The sequence below is a fragment of the Drepanopeziza brunnea genome (genome assembly GCF_022702325.1).
Source record: "Drepanopeziza brunnea f. sp. 'multigermtubi' strain 214-2 chromosome Unknown ctg6, whole genome shotgun sequence".
Lineage (NCBI taxonomy): Eukaryota > Fungi > Ascomycota > Leotiomycetes > Helotiales > Drepanopezizaceae > Drepanopeziza > Drepanopeziza brunnea.
In genome coordinates, this window is record NW_027094069.1 from 2,498,068 (window position 1) to 2,525,139 (window position 27,072).

The window sequence follows — 27,072 nt, forward strand, 5'->3', positions numbered from 1 at the left end:
GGTACCGGTAGCCCAAGTAGGCAAGTAACTTACCCCGCCTGTCTACTACGTAATCACCTATTATATTCCGTAAACCTTCCCTGTCAGACGGTTCCGTGGCAAACCCCCACGCATGAATGATCGACTGAGTGGCTGACTAGCTGACTGACTGATTGACTAACTGACTAACTGACTGACTGACTGACTGACTGACTGACTGACTGACTGACTGACTGACTGACTGACTGACTGGCTAGCTGACTGGCGCTGACTGACTGACTGACTGACTACCGGTAACTGACTGACTGGTCGAGATTGGTTCACGCTAGCTAACACGAGCACTGGTATCAACACACGCTTCGTTTGGGCTTCTTTGCATTCCATTTCATTTCATTCTCTTTCATGCTTTTCGCTTTCAAGATATGGGGATGATTCCTTGCCGGGTGCCCATCACTCAACAAGACCTTGCCTCCAGGAGAGGTTCATCGAGAGTTGAGTGGGTGGGCGTAAAAGACGCAACATCCCGCTCCTCATTCCATCGCAGATCATCTCCCGCGCCCGTCCCCCGTCTCCCGCGCTCGTCTCGCACATGACGGCCCATGGTGCTTCTAATGGTCGATACTAGGTCACCGGCCATGTCAGTCAGGGTTTTTCTCTCGCTTGCCAGTGGGCTAGGTATGCGGGATCTTCATTGCTGAATGGGAAGTTGGAATTTGTGACTTGAAGGTTTTGGTTCAAGGGAGAGTGGACACGTGGAAAGAATAGATTGATAACTCACTCGTCCCAACTCCTGCCCTTGACAGCCGCGAGTTCCTCTTCCGTCATGCGGTGGCCGGTTGTGAAATAGCCTGTTTCGTTCATACACCCGTTAGCCTCCTCCCGGATCGCAGATCAGGGTACGCCATATCCATCAGCCCTATCACATCCACAAAGTGATCGGGCTTTCTTGCGTGGCAAGGAACGGTATAGGGGGAGTAGACTTACCAGCAGTGATCTTTGCATCAATCTCGACCCTGGAGTCGGCGGGGATCCAGGACTCAGGAAGCTCGACACGCTCATGAATTGGGATACTGGGAGTTATAAGGTCAGCGGGTCGCTATGAGAAATTTGGGTTGGAGAAAATACCCTTGTCCGACGATAGCGTCGTGCTTCATGCTGGTTTACTGTTAGCTCAAACTTCACATCTTCCCGTCGTTCAAGATGCCCCATCCGAAATTTTATCTTCAAGTCTTACAAGAAGAGGGATTGTTGGAGGGTGACGTACTTGCTCATACTCAACATCCGATCAATCTTCTTAATCCCCAACCAGTGCAAGATGTCAGGCATCAAAGCCTGGAACCGCATATCCTTGACACCCGCGATGTTCTCGGTACGCTTGAAGTACTCGCTTGCACGATCGGCGCCGCGCTTTCGCGCGTTGTAGACCAAGTACTGTATCCCACATTTGATTAGCTCATTCACTTGACTGATTCGACACCAAGACGGTAGCTTGGGCAGTACAACAGCGCTTTACGTGGGGCTGAACATAGCGATGAGCAGAAAAAAGACAAGGGGGGTTGAGATATCAGCTACACAACATGTGCATGCAAATTGTGACCAGGAATATACTCGAGTGCAGCACTTACCTTGGTAACCTCTCCCAGCGCACGTCCTTCCTTGCGAAAGTAGATTACTACCCCGCTACCACCCTCCATGTGCTGTCAGCTACCTACACGAACCATTGGCCACGAGTGAGGAGAAAATACCTTCTGCGCCTCCTTGACAGCTTCCTCAATGCCATAGATGAGGTAGGGACGGCATGTGCAGATGTCGGAGCCGAACACGTCACTGCCGTTACACTATATATCATGTCAGATGAGGGTATCCTACTCGTGGCATAGCCAATCTCGAGATCCCGGAATTGTTCTGCGCCACCATACCAAAAAAAATTATGGGAGTTTTCGGAGGAGAATGTGGGAAACCGCACCTCGTCGTGGATACGCAGAGCAAGGCGGACCTTCTCGTCAGACATCTTTGCCGGGTCACCAAAGCAGTACACCGTAAGCCCACCTAGAAGTTTCCGATCAGTCACATCACAATACAAACCCAGAGATGGGACTGGGCTGGGAGGTGGTCGTACCGATCGGAGGCAAGAAAAGCTTGATGTCGCCTCTGGTGATGAGCTCGGGGTAGGAGCCGCCGGTATGCTCGAAGAGTGATCGGCGGAGGGATCCCTCGTCTGACTTCTCTTAGCTTGTGCGCGGGGGAGTTTTTAGCAGTGCGTAGCTTACCGATGCCGAAGCGCTCTGCAACGCCGGGAAGGTACCAGACCTGGCGCTATTAGGATTCTGGAGGTTGGGTGATTGGAAACGAGGCTACGTACAGGCTCGACGGCAAACTTGGTTACTGCCAGCTCACCCGAATCGTTCAGACAGACTTTTCCATCGGGTACTCTGTGCTTCAGATCAGCGTTGTTTTGGTGTCGGTTTGTGTTGGAGCATGACTTACAGACGGCCTTCTCGGACGCTTTGCTCTAGTTCTGGCAACTGCGACTAGTTAGGTCAATCGACAGACGAGAAGGGATTGCCAAACCTTCATGTGAGCTCTGGTGATAGCTTTCCCAATGTTAGAAGTTGATCGCAAACTGGGAGTGGATCTACGAACCAATAGTTGGTCTGATATCAACTATCAAAGGTCAGCATGCCATTTCTGCAACTGGGGGTCGACCACATACCATTCTCCTGTTCCATGACATCCTTGAAGAGCCATGGTGCCAGATGACCGAGGGGGTCCATGGAAACGATCTTCTTCTTGTCTGCCCATTGCGGAAAAGGACCGATATTTGCCGCTGGTTCGGTATTGGTGAAATCGGGTCTGTGGAGGTTAGTACATCGTTTCTCAAGACTCAAGAGCAGCACTTGGACTGAGAAAATCAAGTCGATCGCCAGAATTCGTACCTATGGTCAACCGAAATCTCGTTACTGGCCACGGCAAGAGCATAGTAAATCGAATACGATCCACCGTGAGCTTTCACCATGTCAGATAGTACCTCATCGATGGCCCACCTAATCACCACTTACCTCCGATAGCTGGAACGTAGTCATTAGCACATCATCTCCAAGATGGGAGGAGTAGAGAACATTACCATTCCGTCTCCTCAACGTCGTCAAAGTCCTCGACACCACGACGGGGCCTCTCTGCTGTGGATCCTTATGGCCCCAGTCCATAGGAAACGGGTTGATACCGGACTGTCCTGGATAGGTCCTACAAGAGGTAGTTGTCAATGTCAGCAAACCAGTCACCACACAAAAGCTAGACGTGCAGCTAGATACATGCAACACACATGGGAAGACGCATGCTTCTCACTCAATCCCGGCTGGTTTGGTGGTGGTGGTGGTGGTGGCGGTGATGGGACGAAGAGACTCACGTGAGGATGATCCTACCGGTAGTAGCACTGGACTTGCGGCCATGACTCGGGCGGCTGCTGCTGTTGTTGCTCACGGCGTCCAGATGGGTTGCGGGCAGGGACGGGGATTGCGGCACGCTCTCATCGATATTTTCAGACTCATCGACGCTGGTAAGCAGCTCTGGGGCTTTCTTTCCGGGCGATGTGGAGGAGGGAAGGGGGGTGGAGGAAGAGGGAGGAGAAGAGGCTGCCGCGACGTCGCGGACCTGCTTCATGCCGGCCAGCACGTTGACGCGGCCGGAGATGGCGTCGACGTTGGAGGCTAAGAGCGTCTGGCTGTGCTGGAGCGCTTTCATGGCCTCGAGGACCTCTTGAAGGAGGAGGGCGGAGGGGTCGGGGGTGGACATGATGGGGTGGGGGGACAGAGGGTTTGTATCTTGTTGTTGTTGTATCTTGTTATTGTCGTATCTTGCTGTATCTTGTTGTATCTTGTCTCTCTCGATCTTGAGCAATGCGTCTTTCTTGGTGTTGGTGGATGTGTTGGTGGATGGAATGGAAGCGGAACGACAGAGCGAGTGACAAGGACGGGGCGAGCGTCTATTAATACAGTCGTTACAGTAGTGGATCGGGTGTGCCTGCTTGTTTAGTACGTCACGGCACGGCCATGCGGATGCAGGGGCAAAGGGGAGTGGCAGATGGGTGAAGCCACAGCATCCGGGGGGCAGAGCTGGGCAGGTACCGTAGATACCGCTATGTAGGTATGCACTCGGTAAGATCAAAGAAAGACGGTGAGGGATTCAGCTGAGATTCCCATGAGAGGTAGGTCGGTAGGAAAGATGCTTGTGTATGTAGATGTATATTGTATATATGTATATATGTATGTATGTATGTATGTATGTATGTATATATGTATATACTTATATGATACATACATATATACCCTCACACTTGTTTTTATCTACCTATATCTGCTCTTACAACCCAGAGATTGCCATCTTCTCAAACCCACCCATCCATCCCCTCTCCCCACATCATCCCATCATCCTAATCCGAGCACCCCCCCTCCTCGCTTCCTTATCGCTCTTATCGCCCCCACATAAGCTTATTCACCAAACGCCCAATCCCCACTTGCCATCCCATCCCATCCCATCCCATCCCTTCCCTTCCCTTCACTCAAGCGCGCGCGCGCAACAGCAGACCGGAGCTAGGAACCCCCCCAATCCATTATACATTCGACCGACACATTCAATTCGCATCCACGCAGGTCGCGACTCGTAACATTTCTCCTCATCATGGTGTGTACATCTCACCTCTTCCTCGCCTTTTCTACCGCCTTCTATCTATCTGTCTGTCTTCGACGCTCGGTAGGCTGATCAAGATGAATGTCCATAGGGAAAACGTAAGAAGGCGGCCAAGAAGCCTACAGGTCCGAAGAAGGTACGCGCATTCATTGCTCCCGTCCTCGATGACCCGCGATGGAGATGGACGGCAAAGAACGGGCTTGCGAAATACGCGTTGGGGATGGGAATGGAGATTTATGTTTTTTTTTTTTTGATATCCTCTGGAGGCTGACGCGATCACACGATGAATGGGAAATAGAACGCGCCCCTCGCCTCCACTTTCGACTGCCTGTTCTGCAATCACGTCAACTCCGTCAGCGTGAAGCTCGACAAGAAGGGCGGCGTCGGCGCCCTGAGCTGCAAGGTCTGCTCTCAGCACTTCCAGTGCTCGATCAATTGTACCATGCCCCTTCCTTTGAAACCCTCCCTCTCCCTCCCACCCTCTGTGCACCCCCCACCCGTTCAATCTCTTACTTATCTCCCGTGCCATCCAGACCTGAGTGCAGCTGTGGATGTCTACTCCGACTGGGTAGACGCCTGCGATGCAGTGGCCAAAGACAACGGCGATAACGACGACGACCCAGAGGGACTACCGCCGGCGAGGCGCGCGCTTGCGGCAGCTCCTGCGGGGGAGAGACCAAGGGGCCGGGAGCGGGCGGAGAGGGGAAGGAGTAGCGACGATGATATTATTGATGATGCGGACGCGAGCGATGATGGTGGCATGGATGTGCGGTATCGCGGGGAAGGGAGAAGTGGTGGTGGATTGGTGGCGGACGATGACGAATATTAGAACCCGGGGGGAGAGAAGGATGGGAAGATGGAGAGCGTTATAAGATGGTCGGCGAGGGGCTGCGAAGAGTGTGTTGGGCAGGCTTGAGGGAAGAGCGCAGAGTAAGGATGGATTTCTTTCGATTCGTTCCCAACGGCCGGGATGGGAAGGTGCCTGAGGAGAAGTCTGGGTTCGTTCTTGGGGCGTTAGGGGGGACGCAAAATGTATTTTCTACTGCATTGCCAACTCCTGGGGTAGGAATCGGCGTCTATGAGAACAAATCACGATTTGCATTTCTTACTCGACTCCCTCTGAATTTCACCACGGAAGGGAGGGGAGCTATCTATGGTTGTCCCGAGCTGTGCTTGTGCTGGCTATTCGGACCCTACGTGAAAGAAACTCGCCAGACTCACGACTCATCTCTGATCTCTACATGGTATAGAACCTGTCTCCAAAGTCTCCGAGACCCGGGATGATGTAGCTGCCAGTCATCAGTAGGAGCTCATGTCAGTGAGAGGGACGAAAGCTCACTTCTTCTCATCGAGACCCTGATCAATGAACGCCGTCACCACCCGCAGCTTGGGGAACTTCTTGGCGAACACCTCGATGCCCTCCGGACTAGCAATCAAGTTCAGGAACAAGATCCGCTCCTCGGGCACACCCCTCGAGATCAGCACATCGACAGCCATCGTCGCACTCCCACCTAGTAAGCAAGCCGTGAATCAGCCCGAGCGCCGAAACGTGACTTTCGACAATCGATGGAAAGGAAGAACGGAATAGTAACCGGACAGACAGAACATACCGGTCGCAAACATCGGATCTAGCAGCAGCACCCACCGCTCGGCAATGTCCTCGGGCAGCTTGTCGTAGAACAGCTTCGGCAGGCTCGTCTCCTCGTCCCGCTGGATCAGGATCTTGCCGATGCGCACGCTCCGGCAGCAGTTGCGCAGGCCCTCCTCCATGGCCTCGCCGGCACGCATGATGGACACGCCGCAGATCTTGCCCTGGAACATGACGCCGGCATAGGTGCGGCCCACGGGTGTCGTGATGGTGTGCTCGACGACGGGGAGGTGGTTGAGGCCCTCTTCGACGAGTAGCCGGATGATGCGGTTAGAGTAGAAGATGAAGTCGGCCCGATCCGTGTTCTTGTCCCGGATCATGCTTTTGGGAGGTTAGTATAGGTATTTTTTGATGAGACGTGGGATATGTCAGGAAGGGCGAGGGATGTAAGGTAGGCAGGCAGGCACCCGACCCGACCCGACCCGACCCGACCAGTGCGACGGGTAGGTTACATGTAACATACGTGAGGAGGGCGATGAGCTGGGGGGTCTGGGCCAGGGTGTGAACATTCTCGAAGGAGACTTCTTTGGAGACTGTGGCGATGGGCTTCTGCTTCTCGGAGCGGTAGTCGGGGCCTACACTTTGTTTGGGGGTGGCTTTGCCCGACATTTTTGGGGGGGGTGAGATCACGAATCGTCGTCGGATTGAGATATAACTGTGACAGTGGTTGAGCCTGTGGATAGGGATATATCGGGATGAAGTTCACTTCACGCACGGAACAACAAACATGAGGTTGTCGAGCGGGTGAAGAGGCAGATAAGAGTGATATGATAGACAGGAGTGACTAAGAACAGCCGCCAGACCAGGGTCTTTCCTTTGCTGGCAGAGCGTAAGTATACGGAGCAGAATAGAGAATGTTCTTGGTTAGATATGTGGGCAATCCCAATTCTGTTGACCAGGTCTGTCTGTATGTATGTATGTATATGTATGTATGTAGGTATGCAGGTATGTAGGTATGTAGGTAAGGTATGTAGGTACGTAGTAAACAAACGAGAGACAGAGTCAAAGACACCGAGACACAGAGACCTTGGCCCACATGTCAAGTCACGTCTTTGTGTTCCCACCTTGATCCCCGCCACGCTAGTTCCTTGGCGCATCGCATCGCGACTTCTCTTCTTTCGAGGCTCGCCTTCTCCATCACCTTCCTTTCTTTCGCCCTCAACCCATCAACCATCAACCCAACCCATCAATCCATCCCCACCGAGAACTTCGTACCCTCATTTGCAATTCACATCCCATCATGAGAACTTCATAGATATGGCCAATCCTCAACAATAGCGCGGCTACAACTGGATTCACAATCACCCAGTATCCTCGACCGGACCGGAAATAGATCAGCGCGAATGAATAGACGCCCAAACTCTCATTCAACCAACCTCCTCACCCCCGACCACTCGCAGCCATGGCGACTGTCCATGGCCCAGTGGCTTCGAAGAAGAAGATCATGACCTACGGCAAGGCAGCACGCAAACGAGTCCCCGAGCATGGCTTCACCTCGAAAGCACGCAAGTCCCAGACCCCAGACCGAGAGACGGAGATCCCACGCAATGAAGTCACCCGCCGCGCTTCGTCGACCCTCTTGCCACTTCGCACACCCACTCCTCCAAAGGTCAAGCCGGTCCGGCCACGATCGCGGTCTCGGACGCCATGTGCTAGACGGCAGGTTGACATATTCGATGCACCCGAGAGCGATGACGAGGCGCCAGCACCAAAGGCACACAAGACAACTACAAGTACGACCATGAAACAGATGCCTGCTCCCTTCCGATCGCACTCAAGAACACCTTCGACCATTTCACCTTCCAATGATATTTTCGATGTGCCATGTTCAGAAGACGACGCGCCGGTACTGAGGCCTATTCGAAAGCCCGTCTTGAGAGCAGCTGCTCCACCGACCATGAAACTCAAGTCAATTCTACGCTGCTCACCATCGAAGACCCCCTCCCCACCAGCTCCGGCGAAGGACATTTACGAGATTCTCAGCGACATTGAAGATGAGGCGCCGAAGCCAGTTCAGAAGATAGCTAAGGCCATCAAAAGCAAGGAGCAGAAAGTTTTGTCAGTTCTCTCAATGTCGGCTCCAGCAGTGACGCCCAAAAAAGATATCTTTGACTTCCCAAGCGACGACGAGGGAACGCCCACAACAAAGTCGATTTTCAAAGTTAGCAAGACAATCCCACCGAATGGAGATGCCAAATTGATCCACAAGCCTCCGACGGGAGGGCAAGGCGTCAGAAAGAAGTTAAAGCTGACTCCAGTTGAGCCACAAGTGAAGCGGTTACCAGCCAACAATCCTCGACCCGTCCCTGGATCACGAATCGCCAAGCCCAGACCTCGAAACATTTCGCCCAAAGGAAACCCCACCAAATCAGTCGCCAGAACTAAGGTGAAGGTCTCTACCGAGAAGGAAATTGAAGCGCCGAAGACGCCCAGTAGGCTGAGCCTGACCCTAGAACCTACTACACCTCCGGTGTCTCTGAGTGACGTACACATGGCAGATGTGGACCCCAGTGGACGACATATTTCCCCGCATAGTATGAAAATGTGGCAGAACTTGTTGGGATCTGATGACAATGGAGAAACCAGTACTGGGGTCGATGGCGATACGACTGAGGTGGATGGTGGTACGATCGTGACGACCAAGGCTGCGAAATCAGAAACCAGAATTCGGAGTCTTTTGTTAAGACCCGCTGGAATTTCCAAGCCCGGTCGAAGAAATGCTCCAGATCCTCCTCGGCGACGATTGATTGACTCCCTGGTTGAGCAGGCGGCTGATTCTTCTGGTGACCACTCTGATGATTCTGACGAAATCTCCGCTTTGGAACTCTCTGGTGACATGGATACTGTTATGCAGGATGCGTCAAATAGCCAAAACACCCTGGCGTCATCTTTTTCTGAAAGCCAACCTTCGCAGACGATGGGCCCGAAATTCACCTACGCCAAACAGCGGTCAATGTTAAACGAGGAGGACCTCATGGCGCAACTTTCTATAGAAATTCCCGCGATGCCTGCTCAGACGGGAGGAAGAAGAGGCCGTATGATAGCTATCCCAAGCCTCAAGCAACTTTCGAGCTTCAAAGAGGACGAAGATGAAGACTCAGTAGCTGCGATTCGGAGTGTGCACGAATTGAGACAGGCAGGTGCCAACAATCGTTTCCTTGATGAAGTTCAAGACTACTTGGAGCGTATTGGTTCACCGGGAAAGTCCAGCGTTTCGATGAGAAGATCTGGATTGTTGGATTTGGCCAGTAAGATGCAGAACAAGAACTTCTTGCGCCAATTCCGACAACACGGCACTGAGCAAAAGCTGTTCATGCATCTCGGTAAGGAAACAGAGATTGTTTCTGGTTTCCTGATGGTCACAATCTTAATCTCGCTTCTCCTTGATGGCAACATGCCTCATATTGTGGACCATCTCCGACGTCAAGGTATCACTCGATTACTCATCCGCCAACTCGAGTGCCAATCTGGTATTGTTGCGGTTGCAAAAGCTCGAGAGAGCAACATGTCGAAGGTTGCTATCACTTTAGTGTCGGAATATCAGGATTACCTCGTCAAGTTGCCCTCTCCTGCATGGGATGAAGTCCAGTTGCAATCTCTTTCACCACGCACCGCGGCATTGAGATGCTTGGAATTGATGGTTCGGCAGACACGAGAAGCTGGTAGTATGAATGACCTATTCAGTAAGGAGCTTACGGCAAACCTCTTCGCCATAGTGAACACCGCCACCGATCGCTCATGGAATCTACCGAAGGAGGAGGCGGCGATTGACTTTTACTTTGCCCTATCGGCATTAGACTTGCACTCAATCGGCGCCAGAACAGCTTTCGACGAGACGATCTGGATCAGAGAGTTCTTGCCCATTGTTTCCAAGACTCTACGAGCAGGAATGGCCCGACCGCTCGAAGAATTTGGAATTCTGCAAACTCTCATCCTCAAGTTGACTCTCAACGTCACCAATAACAACCCTCGAGCTTCCGATGTCTTCGCACAACCACCACTGATGGCGGCTATGGGCCAGGTAGCAGTGACCAGACTCGACCAAATCTCCCGCTTCATGATCGAGGACGAGCTTTCCGTGGCCGTCGACTACTTGGTCCTTGTCTTGGGCGTCATGATCAACTTTGCGGAATGGAGTCCAGCATGCAGACAAAGTCTCCAGAGCTTGCAGGGCTCTGACGGTGATCCTCTCGACGCCATGGTTGCTGCTTTCTCACATAGCCTGGAGCGCACTTCTCAGGTTTGTCCCCTCCCTCCTTGCCCCCTCGCGCTCTCCCCTCCCTCTCAGTCCCATCATCAGCTACTAACATACGCCCAGGCCGACTCTGTTCACGAGACTCAGAAAAACGTAGCCTTCGGATACCTTTCCGTCTTGCTCGGCTTCTTCTCTCAGCTACCCGCTCTCTGTGACCGCATCGCGGCTAAGCAACCCGGAAAATCCCTCAAGACCGTCATTGCAGCCATTGAGGAGTTTGTGGGCCACTTCAAGGTGGTTGATCTCATCGCGGTCGATGAGGAGGGTCATAATCCGCAGCATGGGCTGACGGAGCGGCTGGAAAAGTTGGTTGGGAGTTTGAAGGCATTGAAAAAGTAAGGGGGTAGATACCATGACATCTGCTGGACGATACATCGTGTGGAACGTTTATATCCTGAGATGAGTGAGAAGCAGAGGAGAACATTATGTCAGCATACTACGGATATCTGACATGGGGGGGGGGGGTGTTATTGTGTTTCTTGAGATGGTGTTTGTCTTTTTTCTCTCCGGAATTATCGGAGAAGGTTTGGGAAAGGGATGGGGGATCAAGGGGAGGCGCAAGATTGATTGATTGATTGATATACCCCTTACACGCAGGCATGGATCTTTGTTTCTCTTCTTTTTAGAATGCACGGTTTTACGGTCCCGGGTAGAAGGGAAGGCCTGAAATGGTGTGGTCTGAGCTCGGACTTGTTGGTATCTGGCAAGGAGGTTAAAGCAGAGAGGAGAGGAGCGGTAGAGATGAGATGAATCGAGTGCTGGCACTGCCTGCCTTCGGTATGTGGAACGGGAGAGATGGACTGAATGATCGATCAATCGACAAATGCATTGATGAAGTCCACAGCGAGCAAAGGATGAGAACTGATAGGTATGAAAGGTCGATTTTCCGTGAATGGTGAGAGAGCGAGAGACTTGAGAAGTATGTAGGTGAGAGCAAGAGTTAGTAATAACATGTCTGCAAGATACAGAAAGTACCTACCTCCCTGCCTACCTACTTTGGCGATAACCTCGATTCCCGAAGCCCTCCTGATCCGACAAGGGAGAGGTGGTGGGCATGTCAACAGACCCCTCCAAAGTGCGTATAGTAGGTAGGTAGGTAGGTAGGTAGGTAGGTAGGTAGGTAGTGCCCCCAGTAACAGAGCGACGTACCTAATTGCCCCTTTCAAGCCGCGACCCCTCGGACGCTTTCAGAAGGCCCTGAGATCACAGCAGGGACATACACGGTTTGAGTCGGGTTGGATTGCTTCGCTGCCCCATTAATGAATTACGGTACCTAGATGACCTACCGAGGTGGTCGCTGAGGAGGGACGGCAGCTACGGTAGCTGAGCTGAGCTAGCTGGTCGACCACCGTCCATCGGTCCTGCCTGATACGGGCCAGATGCCATGCCATGCCATGCCACGACCACGCCCTGAATCCTGCGACGGTCGGTCGGTCGGTCGTTGAGGGAGGGGTCGCGGGGTACAGGGTGTGCGAGAAGGATTGGGCAAGCCTTTTGTCTCGGAAGGAGATGCAGCTCTGGTTGCCGGATCTGAGCCTGGGACTTGGGAGTCTGCGCAGAACCAAGATCGCCGCCGCCAGCCCTGTCCCATTTGCCTGCTTGTTTTTCCTGCCGGGAAAGCGCAGATGGGATCGAGGATACCGCATCAGAGTAGAAAAATTGAATTGCACAACCGATCAGATGGAATGGGCGTACCTATTATCATGGACAGAACATCAAAAGTAAGAAAAAAGTTAAAAAAAAAAAAAAAAAAAATATCAATGAGGTGTAGCAGCAAAAAAGACATACAACAGCAGGTATTCGCTGGTGGTCACCCACCCAACTACTAATCTGCCGATCTGAGGCTTGTGTATGGCAGAGCGAACGGGATGCCCAATTCTCCTCAGTCTATGGTCGTATGTGCCAGCTCGCTCGGTGTGTGCATAGATATCCCGTTCGAGTAAGCGATGAACCAGACTGGCTCGACTCCGTAGTGGCTCCAGCCATCTTGACGAGGCGGTCATGGGGTTGTAGACACAGCAGATGCGTGACTGTTCTTGGGCTCAAGGGGCGGAAAGAGTTTTACGCTGCGGTGATTTCCTTGCCAGCTGCGCAGAGTGCTGATAAGTAAAGCTGGGAAACGACCTTCTTCCCAAGCTTATATAAACACGTTGCTCGAGCTTTCAAGATGGGCTTGTGCCTCGCTGAAGCACATCACAGTGTCACCAATCGTTGGTCGGCTAACGAGCAATAGCTTCTCCAGGCGATCGACGGCTACACTCCGAGGTGCATGCAGTGTTGCGCCCATACCCGAGACAAGGGCGACTGTTGACCAGCACTTGCTACGTAGAATCGAAAGAAGCACACCAACCGTTGCCAATACACGTTATTGACGAGTCACGCATGCTCGCGGATTAGGAAGCAACGGTCATTTTGGTATCCTCCGCAATCATCATGGACATATCAATGTCATATCATCATAAAAAGTCGTGCACATCACCCGCTCACCCCAACCCACTTGCCCTTGCTCAGCGCTTACGCTTACACATCCGCGACCCGGGTTCGGATTCCCAGATACTCCTTTCGCAGCGGGTTGACGTCGACTTCAGGGCCGCGATTGAGTGGCGTCCATTTGGGATCTTCTTTAAAAAGTCGCATCGCCGTAATGTGCTGCTGATCATTAACATCGGCCCACTCCCTACATGCAAATGCAAATACAAATGCGAATGGGAAAGCAGTTCCACCACCTACGTTGTTTGTATCCGTGGTAAAACGATGGTAGATGCCAGCAGGTAGAATCTTGACCGAGTCAGCATTGCGTCTCGCCTCCTCCTCCTCCTCCTCCTCCTCCTCCTCCCCCCCCCTCAGCCGCCGGTGCCACATACAATCAGATCATCTTTTTCCAGCAGTATGCGCACCCATTCGTCGCCCTCACTCCTCACATCAAAGAACCCCGCGCCGTCGCGGATATATCTGATCTCCTCGTCCTCGTGCAAGTGCTCGTGAAAGAACGACTTGACTTTCTCTTCGTACACGTCTCCCATCTTCTCGGGCGACACGGTGATCACGTCCCTGTTCTTATAGCTTCTTTCCTTGGCTAGCTGGTCGACGTCGGCTTCGTTAGGGAGGTGGTAGTAGAGGACGCCGAGCTTGGAAAGGTAGTCCACGGCAATGGCACGGCCGGAATCGTGGGCTTCACGTTGGTCGCCCTGCCCTCGGTCAGTGCCAATGTCTGTTACGGTGGATGTGTGTAAGTGGGGTGGGTAGGTAGGTAGATTGGGAGGTATGCAAGAGATGGGAAGGGCTTGCTTGGGCTTGCTTACAGCAGCGTTGTCATACCAGTATGCTCTCATCTTGCTGGTCTGCTGCTGATGGATGTTCTATCTTCGCTTTGCTTTGATTAGAGCTGTTGCAAAAGTACGGTGCGTTTTTCTCTTCTTGTGAGAATGTCGTGTTCGCGGATCCTTCGCTGCGAATCTCCGTCTTAATTATTTGCATTGCCCCTCAATTTCGTCATTGCAGGATTCTGACTAAGCTTTAAGAACCGAGTCGGAACAATTCGTATGTAAGACAAGCGAGATTGATGTCCAAGATACACCTTGAAGCTTCGATAACGACGACGACGACAACAACCAACAACCCGTCTCTCGTTTCCGTCTCCCGTCTCCCGTCTCCTCATTAGTTGGCCGACGGCACGGGATGATCTCCCTAGTCAACGAGATCGAGCATGAACCTTCCATTCCACGCAAAGTTGACTATGGAGAGATCACAGCAGCGATGAGCGCGATCCCATAGCATTTCAGGCCTCCGAGCTCGAAGTCCATCATAATAGCCATTTCAAGCTTCACAGAAACGCTGCAACCGGCCGTTACGGACCAGCATCCGCTATTGAAATTCGAGACAGCAGCCAGCCTCTTTTTCGGCTCTCTCGCCGATCTTCATGAGCTGCATCCACGCCTTGGAGCTGCATCAAGGTAGAGAAACCGGGACATCCGCGTGCCTCCACCGTTCTGGTAAACATGCAGCTGTGGGCAAGTGCCTAGGCGCCTGCGAACCACTTGTTATTTTAACCATATGCTTTCGAATGCGATTGGAGTCTGCTGCAAAGATTGACGGCGGATATGGCGTTGATTCGAAATCCTGTATTCTAGCGTGGCTGCTGATGGATGCTAAATTCAAACGTCCACCATTGCAGTGTTTGGATGCCAACTCCGTTCCAGATTTATTATTAGGGTCCAAGCGGATTCATTGGATCGTCGATTCTGCTATCGAGGCACGATGTATCATATACTTGCTTTGTCTGCCCCTCTTGTCATGTCGATCAGCAGTCAAGTCAGACATCAGCCCCTTACTTCTCACATTATCAAAAACCAAACATCAAAACATATAAGTGTCAACTCCTCACCCTATCTACAATAACTGTATTTTTCAGTCTTTTGAACATCAATATCAATAATTACTTTTTCACATCAACCAACACGAACAAGATGTCTAAGCCGACAACCAATGACACCGCCAATCTCGTCAACTCCTTCCCTAGAAAGTACACGAAAATGGGCATCGGCGGCGCAGGAAACATCCGCAAATCCTCGACCATCCGCCCCGTTCCCTCCGTCCCCCGCCTGATCCCCAGCCCCTCAACAGGCACATTCCATACCGGCATAGGGGGTGCAGGCAACTCCCGTTCGTACGAAGAGCGCGCTTCCATCCCCCAATTCGAACGAGAACTCCGCAGCTCGACACGGAAACAGAACGCGGCGGGGTCGTGGTATCACGGGATTGGCGGCGCAGGGAACCGATCGAGTTCGGCGGACTCAAGGTCCAGTGAGAGCTCGTTGGAGAGTACGAGGAGTTGGAGGCTGGGTGCTGAGAGAATCTTGGGGATGGTGAGTGGGTATTTCAGGAGCAAGCGGAGTGCAGCTGCAGATGAGAAGGATGCGTATTGATGGGTGGGATACCTCTCTGAGGGAATGGAGAGACGGGTTAGAATGTTGTTCTGTAATCCTGCTTCGACTGGATGGGATGGGGATAGAGTGTAAGCTTTCCGTTGGTCGCAGTGGATGAAGAGGGGGGGGAGGAGAGGTAGATTCTTTTCAGCGTGCTGTTGATTGAGAGACTCGTGGATTCACCTGTGCTGTTCTACGGCGTTTCGTTGGTCTGGTCTGATCATTACCTGGCGATCTACGTCTACAGGAATCAAGATTCTGTCTGTCTATCCACCCTTCCGTTACGTTACAAGTCCAACTTCCTTCCCTTCGTGGCAAGCCATATTTCTTATGCCCCTTTCCAGCCGACTTGCGACATACGTACCTCCAAACCCCCACACGCCGGATGGATCTTCATCGCTCTCCGCAAAAAATCTCATCTCATATCTCTCGCCCCACTAACTTACATTCTCCACCCAGGACACGCCCGCGGCGAGGAAGCACATACGTACCTACAACTACAGTAAGCGAAAATGCGTTGTCGCGTAAGGCTCGCTTAGAAACACATCAACATCACTCCTCCCTAGCTTCCTCCATCCCTAGCTTCTTCTTCTTCTTCTTCTTCTTCTTCTTCTATCCCTAGCTTCCCCTTTCTCTCCTCAATCTTCCCACCCGTGCGAAGTCCACAAAGTGTAACACGCTAATCGGTCCCCCTTCGCCCTTTCCTCATCTCCTCCCTCCCTTCCCAAAAGAAAAGTCACAATGTTCGGTTTCCAGTGTATGCATGTATGCATATGTATGCATGCACGCGTGCCTGACGCACGGCGGCTGGCACGCAGCACTAAGTACTGTACTACTGTACGGAGCAATGTACCTACGTACGGAGTACGGAGCGCGCTGCAAGATCCTGCTGTCGATGTGGGCTGCAGGCTGCAGGCTGCAGCATCCGATGGGCAATCTGCATGGTTGGCCCGGCCCGTCTCTCTGTCCCAGCTCTCTCTACCGTCCTAGTACTAGTACCGGTATGCCATGCGTTGTTTTGCGAGACATCTGCCACGTATCGGATTCCAGCGCTCGTAGTACATCCGGGGCTTGCTGCTCCCGTCGTCTCGGCCCCGCTGCCGGCTCTGAGGCTCCGACGTATCATGTCCCTTAAGTATACGGATCCTTTTGATTCCGCCTCTGGCAATACTGTACGGTAGAAGCACGGTATGGATGGAGAGGGTACGAGAGGGGTGCGAAATCACCTCTAATAGGTACGTAGGTACGTCAACCAGTTCATGGGACCCACATCCGCGTACCGCAGGTACCGTGGAGGAGAGCAGAGATGTGACGGGCCAGTCAAACGATAGGGAGTGAGTACGGTACCTTGATGTTTTCAGATCTGAAACCGTCGCGAGGATTTCCCAAAAGAGAAAAGAAAAAAAGAAAATGAAGAAATAAAAAAACCCCCCTCAAGAAGTATCGCCTGGCCGACTCCTCTGCGTTATCGAATGAAGTCGCCGTGCCTAGCTATCTAGGTATCCTTGTCAATCAATCAATCATTGTAAATTTGCTTTCCCAAACAAAACAAATACTCCCTCGCTTCGCTTCGCAACAGCTCTCGGCCAAGACGGAGATCTTTCTACATGACCCGGGAGACTTGGCGGAGTTGGAAGCGATGGAAAAAAAAAAAAAAAAAAAACACCGAGCGTAGCAGGATAGATTGGGAAAAAAAAAGAATAGTTTTTCAATTTTGCAACCGCCGTGAATCGAACACGAACCTCCACCTTGCTCGAACCACAGGGGCTCTGGAAGGGTGGAATCCTAACCATTGGACCACGGAAGCTTAGATCTATGATTGATGTATCCTGCAGCGGTGTCCGTGTAATTGTTACAGTTTGTTGAATTCAACTGCGGGTGCCGAAATTTGCCTAGCTGATGGAGGAATGCTACTGCCAAGAGTGGCTGTTGGAGAATTCCGGTACTTCAGTGGATGAACAACAAAACCAATATCCCAAGGTGCAAGATGCAAGCTCGTTTAATTGTGCCTCGTCTTTGATGTTTGTGGCTGCTGTTGATATTTGCAGGCCGACCTCCACGGTCTCTGGAGATCCTACTTGTCTACTTATCCAGAAGCCTGTAGAAGGCCTGATCTTCGCGGCGCATGGTTCTGCAGTCCAGCCTGCCCAAGCTGCCCAAGCAGTTCCTCAAGCTGCTCCCCAAGCACAATTGCTTGCTACTGAGCCATTTGCTCCCCAGCACTCGCTCGCAGCATCTTGACTCGAATTGCCTCTAGCATTTTCCTGTTCAATCCCACTCCTCATCATCACTAGTATCCTTCTTCTTTGACGCCTTCACCCCCCACTTGACACTCGCCTCGCCCACAGCCCTCGCCCTCTCCAACACACCCGCAGCCAACAACCTCCCCTCCAGATCCTTTGTCGTGAACGTATCCTCCGTATAGCCCAGGCCCTCAAATCCCACTATCCGATCAACACTGACGCCGTTCGCAAACGCCAGCACGCACGGCAGCACCTGCACCTTCAGCTTCACGACCAGGAACGGGGCATTCTCGACTTTCATCTTCAGGAAGCGGGTGTCGGTATGTTTTGCAGCCAGAGTCTATTCCAACCACCCGAAACATCCACATCAGCCCCCATTTCTCTTATCCATAAAGCGTAAGAAAGAGGGCGAGGGGAGGGAAGAGAGAAGACCAACCTCCAAGTGCCCATCCATCACCCCGCATCGCGCAAAATCGTCCTTCGAGAAGTGCACCACCACATGCTTGAGCGAAGTTGTCAGCTCCATCAGCGCCTTCTCCCCCCGGATCTCCGTGTAGTGCCCAAAACCCTCATTCTTCTGCTGCTTCGCGCGCGTGAACTCGGCGTGGAGCTGTTGGATGCGCTGCTCGCGAAAGGCGTCCAGCGCGGGGGAGTCTTCGAGGGAGGCGATGAGGGCATCTTCGTCGTCAGAATTACCGGTATCGAGGATATGGGCGACTTGGGAATCGAGTTTGGCCATTGATACTGGTTTCTTTTGCTTTGCAATGGTGGGGGGGGGAGAGGACCGGACTGCTAAGGGAAGGGATGCGAGAACGCGTTGATGGGTGATTTGAGTTCGCGGCGCGCGAGATACGCGCGGAGCTACTTGGCGACTGCTACTGTACGGAGTACTGTAATACGGTACCGGTAGTCACTGGATGGGCGTTACCTACTCTTTCTTGCTTCGCGCGATCATAGCTATGAAATCAATGAAATGGAATCCAACGGCGTATGAATTTGTATATAATGCCTTTGCTGATGGTACAATCAGTATCTGAGTACCGGTACCGTATCTGCAAGTCGCTCAAATCGACAATTGAGGCTGATGCTTGCAAGATCCCTGCGGCGTGGTGGCTTGTGCTTCGTGAGGGAGTGGCCAGCTTGGTGTCCTTGCGAAACATCATGGAACCCACCTACCTACTCCCTACACTACATATCTGCCCTTCGCTCGACCTTCCATCAGGATATCTGAATGCCGATACTTACTGCGATTTCGACGTCCCTGTAACCACCATTACCTACTACGGGCCACCGTCTCCTCCAAAAGATCATCCCGCACAAGCTACTTGGTCGTCCCTCAACAACTACAATTTCGGGAAAAAACCCAATTCGTAACCCGCTTCCAACGCCCTCCCACTGCCTCAAACCACCACAACCACAACCATGGACGACAAGAAGAATGAAGATTTTGAGATGCGCAATATCAGCGGAGCGTCATCGCCTTCGAACAGGCCCTTCATCCCGCAGCGATCCCCGAGGAATCCTCCCCCAGCTCCCCTATCCAACATTACGAACAGCCCCCCGCTTTCCATCCTGGCCTACTGTCTGGCTTCAATCTCCATGACCGTTACAAACAAATACTGTGTCTCAGGTGCCAACTGGAATCTGAACTTCTTCTACCTTGCGATCCAGGTATAGCTCTCACCCGAAGATGCTGGGACATTGACTGACAAACCCGCAGTCTCTGGTCTGCATCATTGCCATTATCCTTTGCAAGCAGGCCGGCATGATCACCAACCTGGCGCCATTCGATCCCAAGAAGGCAAAGACATGTACGTCCGGCCGCCATTGAGAGATTGACGAGTGGCTGATCAATCGCAGGGTTTCCCATCTCCCTCCTCCTCGTTGGGATGATTTACACCAGTACCAAAGCGCTCCAGTACCTCTCGGTCCCCGTCTACACCATCTTCAAGAACTTGACCATCATCGTCATTGCGTACGGAGAGGTCCTTTGGTTTGGGGGGAGCGTCACGGCTTCCGCTCTATTCTCCTTCGGGCTCATGGTTCTCAGTTCCGTGGTTGCTGCTTGGGCCGATATTCAACATGCCCTGTATGGAAACGCCGAGATTGAGAGCGCGGAAGCTGCACTGGCTCTGTCGACTTTGAACGCTGGATACGCGTGGATGGGCATGAACGTTTTCTGCACTGCCGCATACGTCTTGTCCATGCGCAAGGTTATCAAGAAAATGAACTTCAAGGATTGGGACAGTAAGTTGCTTACCGGATGTTTTTTTTTCTTTTGATTTTTTTTTTCAGGATACGAGCTGATATTTGCCAAGCCATGTTCTACAACAACCTCCTTACCATCCCAGTCCTGTTTGTATGCTCCTTCCTCTTCGAGAACTGGACCTCTGTGAACATCGAGAAGAACTTCCCGCTCGAGTCCCGCAACAGCCTCATCCTGGGCATGATCTACTCTGGACTTGCCACAATCTTCATCTCCTACTGCTCAGCCTGGTGTATCCGTGTCACCTCCTCCACCACCTACTCCATGGTTGGCGCCCTCAATAAGCTTCCTATTGCTGTCAGCGGCTTGATCTTCTTTGCCGCTCCAGTTACGCTCGGAAGTGTTTCGGCTATCATCATTGGATTTGTTAGCGGTATCGTGTACGCTTGGGCCAAGGTCCGACAGACGCAGATGAATAAGATGAGCTTGCCGACCACCAACCAGCAAGTCATGAGCGCAAGCTCGCAGAGCAATTTCGATGCGGTCAAGGCATAGAGGTCTTCTTTCAGCGGCCTGTTGGCTTTTTTCATCATCCAGATCCGTTTGTTGAGATCCGATTGAGTATATCTAAGTTCCGAAATGCTAGCGAGGACTATGCTACCATCAAAAGATCTAGACTTTCCTTTTGTGTACCAAAATTTTTGCCTTGATGGTTTGTGTTTAGAAGGTACGGTAACGAGGCTCGACGTGTCGTCTGTATGGAGAGGATGAGGCCCGTCTTTTCTCCTGATTTTCTTATGAATCTGAAAATCGGCGCAAATAGTGTATGGATTGCTGTCATGCTTGCAGCAGTACTGGTAAAAATTACGAATAATGGAATTTAGACTTCGTCCTTCTTCTTGTCTTTTCTTCAACCTGCTATTCTGTCTTCTGAGTTTACAGGCCTCGTTGAGAAAGATCGAAAGGCGTACGTCAACAGCCCCCTTCGTTCGAAACCCTCCGTTACGCATCCGCCCAGCAATCCTACTACAATACTCATGTACAGCTTACTTCCCACCACCTTCTCCCCAAAAACAATTTTGACCAACGCCCCCTTCTGCAGAACAACATCCATGCCCCGTACCTCCATCGGAGAGGATGGGAATCAAGGCCCGGAAACCGGCGACGTCGATGAGGATGGTGGAGAGGCCACCATGTAGAGTCGAGTCGGTGGGGAGGTGGATAGGGAGGGAGGAGAGGGAGATTACTTCTGTGGAGAGAGTTCCAAACACCGCAGCCCTATATCCCTTTTATTGGTGCGCTGAGACGAGCGAGTGCGGCTCCCCTGGACGACGCTGTACGGTACCGCTCGAGGGTGAGGGCACTATGGACTCGAGGGGATAAGATGCTGGGTGTGATTGTGATTGTGGGTGACGAGGAGGGGAGAGGATGTTTATTCCTAGGGCTTGGTGGAGGGGGTGGGTAAGGGCTGTTTGCCTCAAGGCGGTCGGTGATGTGTTGTGAGGGAGATGCGGAAGAGAAGAAGGAGTATTTAACGATTGTTTGTTTGTAGCGTGTTTGATTTTTAACATTGGCCTATTTTTTAGCGAAATCTGATTTAAAGGAGCATATTGTAATGAATTCCGGTATGGGGTGGCTACATTGATTGATCTCCCTCGGTCTTCGGGAGATCTGTGACCTAGACTCGGCAAAGAAATGACGTGCACGTCGCGTTTCTTCTAAAAGTTATATTTACTACGGTATCCGTACCGCGCCGACATCAACCACACCCTCGACAAACCACAACCTCGCCAATTGAGCTGGTCTCGCTATCTACACCCACAAATTTGTCCTTGTCCTATGTCCTATCTTCTCTGGGAAGTTCATATGTTCACACATAATGCCGACTCACGATACACCCAGACCCGAGTCCTCATCCTCGTCCGTATCCTACCTACCTTCCGATGCCAGCTATGCTAACAAGGCCCCTCCACCAGACTCTCCTTCACGCAAGGCCTCCTCCTCGGCCAGCTTTCTGTCGTAATACTGCTCGGCGCTTTCATCAAATTCTTCATATTCGGTGACCCCCCCTCGCCAGACGTAACCGCTGCCCTGCGAGCCACAGAGCGGCGCTCGCGCACCCTTGCCCACAAGCGCTCCCTCCTCTCCCTCCGCACGACCTCCACACCCCCCCGATCCTCACAAAACCTCAACCAGCCATCTCTGAACAAGAAGCGGTCGAGCGTGCTGCGTAACCCGCCGCCGCTCACCACCAATACGATACTGAGCAAGACGTACTACAATGTCGACTCGCACCAGCCGGAGAGCCTGGACTGGTTCAACGTGCTGGTTGCCCAAACGATCGCCCAGTTCCGCAGCGACGCGCAGCACGACGACGCCATTCTCACAACCCTTACTAAAGCGCTGAACGGGGGCTCGCGGCCGGACTTCTTGGACGAGATCAAAGTCACGGAGTTGAGTCTCGGGGAGGACTTCCCCATCTTCAGTAATTGCAGGGTTATCCCCGTGGATGAGGATGGGCTGAGTCTGGGGGAGGGGTTGGGAAAGGGGAAGGGGAGTCAGAGGGAGAGGGAACATGGCCGGCTGCAGGCGCGCATGGATGTTGATCTGAGCGATTTCATAACACTGGCTGTGGAGACGAAGCTGCTGCTTAACTATCCGAAGCCGCTGGTGGCGGTGCTGCCGGTCGCGTTGGCTGTTTCGGTGGTTAGATTCAGTGGCACGCTGTCTATCAGTTTTATACCCGGCAGTCCGACTAACGCGACGATGTTGGCGTTCAGCTTCTTGGACGACTACCGACTGGATTTCTCAGTTAGGAGTCTGGTGGGTAGTAGGAGTCGCCTGCAGGATGTGCCCAAGATTGCGAGTCTGGTAGAGGCAAGGCTGCATACATGGTTTGACGAGAGGGCTGTTGAGCCGCGCTTTCAGCAGATTGAGCTGCCGAGCTTGTGGCCCAGGAAGAAGAATACGAGGGGAGGAGAAGAGAGCGCGGGGATCAGCGGCACACATAGTGAGCCGGCGAGTATGAGCCGCGCCAAGGGGAAGGAGATGGAGAGGGACCTGAGGGAAGAGGCTAGGAGGGAGGTCGAGGCTGAAGCGAGGACGAGAGGGGATATGGAGGGCAGCGAGCAGGAGGGGATGCGATGGAGGAGGAGAGCGAGGGGGGAGTATGCAATGCCGGGGAGTATGCCGGGCCTGAATATGACTTGAGGCTCTGCGACGTATGAAGTTCTTGATGACTTGTACGGGGTAGCAGGGATGGACTGGGGGGCCAGCCATCCAGGGCCAGGAGACGGGAGAGAATGAGGCGAAGAGTGTACCGGTATAAGGCTGACGACAACAACAACATCGCATGTTCGGAATGGATCAAATAGCATCCTTCCGAGCTCCTCCTCGACTGCAACGACAACCCCGGAGGACGCGTAGGTATGACAGGATACTCCCAGGATAACCGTCAGTCTTCTCCACCCTGCGAGGCTGTACGGTGCATTTCCATGTACTTCGTATTCGCTTCTACACATAGGCTTTACGGATAAGCATAACTTCGCTTGCATCGTACCGAGGTCAATACGGAATACGAACGTCGCCGTCCAACTTGTGTTACTGTAGATTCATGGATGTATCTTGTGGAAAACATTCCGTAGACGTCGTACCTTTTTGCTTGCCTTACTTATCATCGTCTTGCCACCGTACTCCTTCTTGCTGAGTAAGCAACATCACCACCTCCAACTCAGAAAGCTGCACGTAACATTGGACATTCGACACGGCTTTTGTCTATCCAGTTGTCGCCGTCTTCTTCCTCTTCCTCTTCTTCTTCTTCTTCTTCTCATCATGCGAAAATCGAGGGTTCCTCTGCTTGACAAGCCGAGCCACTCGAGTCCGTATTGCGTAAAGCACAGCCACTGGGAAAATGCGCCATCCATGTGGCACTATACTGTTCTGACGTTCCCTGCTACTTACTCCGTACTTATCGCTCGTTCCCATCTTCTTCTTCTCTCTGCGAACCAAAGCTCCTAGGTATGAACCCTCCGATAAGACTCCGCCGTTGTTGAACGTCACTATTTTAATATCTTCTGCCCCGAATATTTCTACTACCAAGGAGATTGATTGCGGCATACAGCTTGGCATGGTGCTCATTTCCCCGACTTCAAAAGCTCAATAGATGCTCTCCTGACTCGCCTCGGGCGCCCCATCCCAACAGGATCAACCACCCCTTTCCGCCTCCCCCCCCCCCCCTTCTCACCCTCATCCTCACCCTCAAAACCAGGAGCAGAGCACACCCGCAGGCAGAGAAAGATACCTCCTGCATGCGCTGCGCTCCGGAATACATCGACGACCCAACCTCCCCTCCAACCTCCCTATCCACTTCACCCCGACGCGCAACTCACGATGCGCCGCGGAACCATCGTCTTCCTGGTCATCAACCTGATCATAATCGGCTTCCTGGTCCACGCCTGCAGCTCGCTCATCGCTCTCCTCTTCACAGACGGCGCCGAAGATGCCATACACAGGGCGGAGATCCCCGCGCCGGGCAGCAACTCGACTGATGACAAGATGCAGCTCATCCCCAAGATTATACATCAAACCTACATCAACGAGTCCATTCCGGTGCGGTGGAAGGCGGGCCAGCAGAGCTGTATCGACTTGCACGAGGACTATGAGTACATCGTACGCCGCCCACCCCCTATTCACTATAGGGGAAGTGAATGCAAGATGGGATAGAGGCTGACAGGAATCACAGCTGTGGACCGACGCCAAATCCCGCGAGTTCATAGCGACCGAATACCCATGGGCCCTTGCCAACTTCGACAGCTACAACTTCCCTATCCAGCGCGCGGACGCTATACGTTACTTTGTTCTCGCCCACTACGGCGGCGTCTACATCGACCTGGACGACGGCTGCAACCGCCGCCTCGATCCCCTGCTCTCCTATCCCGCGTGGGTGCGCCGCACCTTGCCGACGGGAATCTCGAACGACGCGATGGGCTCAGTGCCTAAACACCCCTTCTTCATGCGCACGATAGAGTCCTTGGCCTCGTATAACCGCGCCTGGGGAATGCCGTATATCACCGTCATGTACAGCACCGGGCCCCTCTTCCTTTCCGTGCTGTGGATTGAATACATGCGCGAGCATCGCCCATTCTCCGAACACCTCCGGATACTGATGCCAGATGAGTACAAGGGGTTCCCGTGGAGCTTCTTCAACATCAGTAAGGGCAATAGCTGGCACGGGAAAGATGCGCAGACTATCTTCTGGATGGGCAAGCATTGGCTGCTGCTGACAGTTATCGGGTTTGCGACGGCATTTTTGGTGGGGGGTGCGCTGTGGTGGGTGTGGACCTCGTTGCTGGGCGGCAAGAGGACGAGTGGTGGGCGCTCGAGGATGAGCTTTTGGAGGAGGGTTAGTGGAAAGGACCGATATGAGCTTGTGGACCGATCGGATCGGATGGCTTGAACGACCATCAAATGGGGTGCCTAGTATTACCCCGGAAGAAAGTACAGAAGGGTACATGATGAACGAACGAACGAGGTTTGTACTGGATAGGGGGCAGAGAAACGGTTCTTGCTAGTGCAGCATAGAGGGCTTGTATAGAGTCTCTGGCCACACATCCACATCTCTATGGTGGTTGTGCTACGTGTTGAGCCTTTTCTTTCGTTACGATAGTCTGTTCATGCTGTTCATTGAGAAGGCAATGCGAGACTTTTTTCTTTTTTTTTTCTTCTTTTTGACATCTTGGATACGATACATTAGGTCTTTTTCCATACACAAGAACGGATACGCTCCTCTTGATTTATTCTTTTCCTTTTTCTCATTGAAGCTCTTTTTTTTTCCAAAAAAAAATCTCTCTATATATTTCATATCGGTACATCTGTATCGATATATAAAGTGTACATATATAATACCCGTCTGCCATAGCAGCTGCTCCTAGCTGATGAGAGTCAGTAGGCTAAGAATAGTAATCTACTGTATATTATGGAACAGGTCTTTCCTGGTATGTTTTGTATCTGTAAATGTGTATATTACATTGAATATCTGCTCACTCGCTTAGTCGCTGGACAAGGATTGAGCTTGTATTTTTTGTCTTCTTTCTTCTCGGCTCTCTCTCTTACTTACTCGTCTTCTTTCATTTTTGTCGTGTTTTCTTCTTCTGCACACAAGGTCTGACCGATGTAGTAAGCACGGCTACTTTAGTTCGACTTCATCGTGGTTGGGGTTGTCTATGCCGCAGCCTGGGTCGACAGAGCAGAGCAGAGCCACGTTATGGGCCCTTCTCTAAGTCGCCGTCAACACCCCTTGATCGCAAAATCAAAAGAGTACAGAAATGAACCCGGCAGCCAGATCAGCAACAGTGAGGCAGCGACTGGCGTGCCGCCAATGGGCTGATGCCATGATGCTAAACTGTCAGGCCCGGTCGTACTGGGCTGCTAGCCGCCTTATACCGTGTCTGCCGAAAAAATTGTCCGCAAGGCCTCGTTCCTCGAACGGCTTTGGGCGGAATCGATTGATTGTTATGCACGGTTGGCTGTGCTACGCTCAGCGAGAGCCTTTTGAACCGACAGCTCGTCAGCAAAACCCTGTCGAATGCCGCCGCACCTACCTACATAGTCGAAATGTTGCTACGGCGCAATATCGTAGTCAGGCTGCGAGTTTTGTATGTTGCTCCCGGCTTCGTGATATGTCTTTGAGGTTTGTCCACATCGGAGGAAGTAAGCGAGGCGTTGACACCGCCATCGTTTGGTATTCTTGCTACCGATACTAGGAAATACTATGTACAGTATTTCCGGACATGTACTACTTACTTTTAACTTTATACTGAGCCTCGTCCTGATAGTGCAGTCTTGCTTACTCAGTATAATTGTATGACACCGCGTACTCAATACATTAAACGCTGTGCCGCTGGCCTACAACGCGACCATCTGCGTACCAGTATGTATGTACTACCATGGGCTGACCTCGGCCCGGCCTCGACTCTGGTCGTTCTCTACGCTTGCAAGCTAGCTAGCTACGGCAGCTTCTGCTTTGATTCTTTCGTTTCTTTCCTTGACGAGAGACTCTGTTGTCTTCTTATGATCCATCCTATCTGTAGGGGAAGGGCGCAGTCGATAGCAGCATTGCAATACCATCTTGA

General features: G+C 52.3%; 10 protein-coding genes across 10 annotated transcripts; 6 read left to right on the forward strand and 4 right to left on the reverse strand.

Annotated features, from left to right (window-relative positions):
* Nucleotides 1-587: 587 nt before the first annotated feature.
* On the reverse strand, nucleotides 588-3,771 carry L3040_004531 (uncharacterized protein; the record flags this gene model as incomplete). Its single annotated transcript, XM_066155403.1, has 19 exons — nucleotides 588-600; nucleotides 758-827; nucleotides 964-1,049; nucleotides 1,105-1,134; nucleotides 1,214-1,410; nucleotides 1,605-1,667; nucleotides 1,725-1,817; nucleotides 1,946-2,028; nucleotides 2,099-2,197; nucleotides 2,250-2,289; nucleotides 2,342-2,411; nucleotides 2,467-2,504; nucleotides 2,551-2,573; nucleotides 2,623-2,643; nucleotides 2,693-2,832; nucleotides 2,916-2,985; nucleotides 3,039-3,047; nucleotides 3,104-3,222; nucleotides 3,386-3,771. 19 exons carry the CDS (start codon nucleotides 3,769-3,771, stop codon nucleotides 588-590), a joined length of 1,650 nt encoding a protein of 549 aa, XP_066012022.1.
* Nucleotides 3,772-4,656: 885 nt separating this feature from the next.
* On the forward strand, nucleotides 4,657-5,494 carry L3040_004532 (uncharacterized protein; the record flags this gene model as incomplete). The annotated part of the gene is made up of 4 exons (XM_066155406.1): nucleotides 4,657-4,659; nucleotides 4,757-4,801; nucleotides 4,964-5,102; nucleotides 5,199-5,494. The coding sequence occupies 4 exons, from the start codon at nucleotides 4,657-4,659 to the stop codon at nucleotides 5,492-5,494; spliced, it is 483 nt and encodes a 160-aa protein (XP_066012023.1).
* A 408-nt stretch (nucleotides 5,495-5,902) lies between these two features.
* Nucleotides 5,903-7,042, reverse strand: L3040_004533 (uncharacterized protein; the record flags this gene model as incomplete). The annotated part of the gene is made up of 5 exons (XM_007291592.2): nucleotides 5,903-5,954; nucleotides 6,005-6,176; nucleotides 6,276-6,634; nucleotides 6,777-6,968; nucleotides 7,029-7,042. The coding sequence occupies 5 exons, from the start codon at nucleotides 7,040-7,042 to the stop codon at nucleotides 5,903-5,905; spliced, it is 789 nt and encodes a 262-aa protein (XP_007291654.2).
* Nucleotides 7,043-7,715: 673 nt separating this feature from the next.
* On the forward strand, nucleotides 7,716-10,907 carry L3040_004534 (uncharacterized protein; the record flags this gene model as incomplete). The annotated part of the gene is made up of 2 exons (XM_007291593.1): nucleotides 7,716-10,553; nucleotides 10,632-10,907. The coding sequence occupies 2 exons, from the start codon at nucleotides 7,716-7,718 to the stop codon at nucleotides 10,905-10,907; spliced, it is 3,114 nt and encodes a 1,037-aa protein (XP_007291655.1).
* Nucleotides 10,908-13,088: 2,181 nt separating this feature from the next.
* On the reverse strand, nucleotides 13,089-13,900 carry L3040_004535 (uncharacterized protein; the record flags this gene model as incomplete). Its single annotated transcript, XM_066155416.1, has 4 exons — nucleotides 13,089-13,217; nucleotides 13,299-13,346; nucleotides 13,433-13,756; nucleotides 13,871-13,900. 4 exons carry the CDS (start codon nucleotides 13,898-13,900, stop codon nucleotides 13,089-13,091), a joined length of 531 nt encoding a protein of 176 aa, XP_066012024.1.
* A 1,134-nt stretch (nucleotides 13,901-15,034) lies between these two features.
* L3040_004536 (uncharacterized protein) lies at nucleotides 15,035-15,493 on the forward strand (the record flags this gene model as incomplete). The annotated part of the gene is made up of 1 exon (XM_007291595.1): nucleotides 15,035-15,493. One exon carries the CDS (start codon nucleotides 15,035-15,037, stop codon nucleotides 15,491-15,493), a length of 459 nt encoding a protein of 152 aa, XP_007291657.1.
* Nucleotides 15,494-17,761: 2,268 nt separating this feature from the next.
* On the reverse strand, nucleotides 17,762-18,475 carry L3040_004537 (uncharacterized protein; the record flags this gene model as incomplete). The annotated part of the gene is made up of 2 exons (XM_007291597.1): nucleotides 17,762-18,076; nucleotides 18,173-18,475. The coding sequence occupies 2 exons, from the start codon at nucleotides 18,473-18,475 to the stop codon at nucleotides 17,762-17,764; spliced, it is 618 nt and encodes a 205-aa protein (XP_007291659.1).
* Nucleotides 18,476-19,158: 683 nt separating this feature from the next.
* L3040_004538 (uncharacterized protein) lies at nucleotides 19,159-20,497 on the forward strand (the record flags this gene model as incomplete). The annotated part of the gene is made up of 4 exons (XM_007291598.1): nucleotides 19,159-19,407; nucleotides 19,457-19,547; nucleotides 19,597-19,983; nucleotides 20,055-20,497. 4 exons carry the CDS (start codon nucleotides 19,159-19,161, stop codon nucleotides 20,495-20,497), a joined length of 1,170 nt encoding a protein of 389 aa, XP_007291660.1.
* A 1,324-nt stretch (nucleotides 20,498-21,821) lies between these two features.
* L3040_004539 (uncharacterized protein) lies at nucleotides 21,822-23,152 on the forward strand (the record flags this gene model as incomplete). The annotated part of the gene is made up of 2 exons (XM_007291599.1): nucleotides 21,822-21,862; nucleotides 21,919-23,152. 2 exons carry the CDS (start codon nucleotides 21,822-21,824, stop codon nucleotides 23,150-23,152), a joined length of 1,275 nt encoding a protein of 424 aa, XP_007291661.1.
* Nucleotides 23,153-24,331: 1,179 nt separating this feature from the next.
* L3040_004540 (uncharacterized protein) lies at nucleotides 24,332-25,397 on the forward strand (the record flags this gene model as incomplete). The annotated part of the gene is made up of 2 exons (XM_007291600.1): nucleotides 24,332-24,610; nucleotides 24,684-25,397. 2 exons carry the CDS (start codon nucleotides 24,332-24,334, stop codon nucleotides 25,395-25,397), a joined length of 993 nt encoding a protein of 330 aa, XP_007291662.1.
* Nucleotides 25,398-27,072: the final 1,675 nt, after the last annotated feature.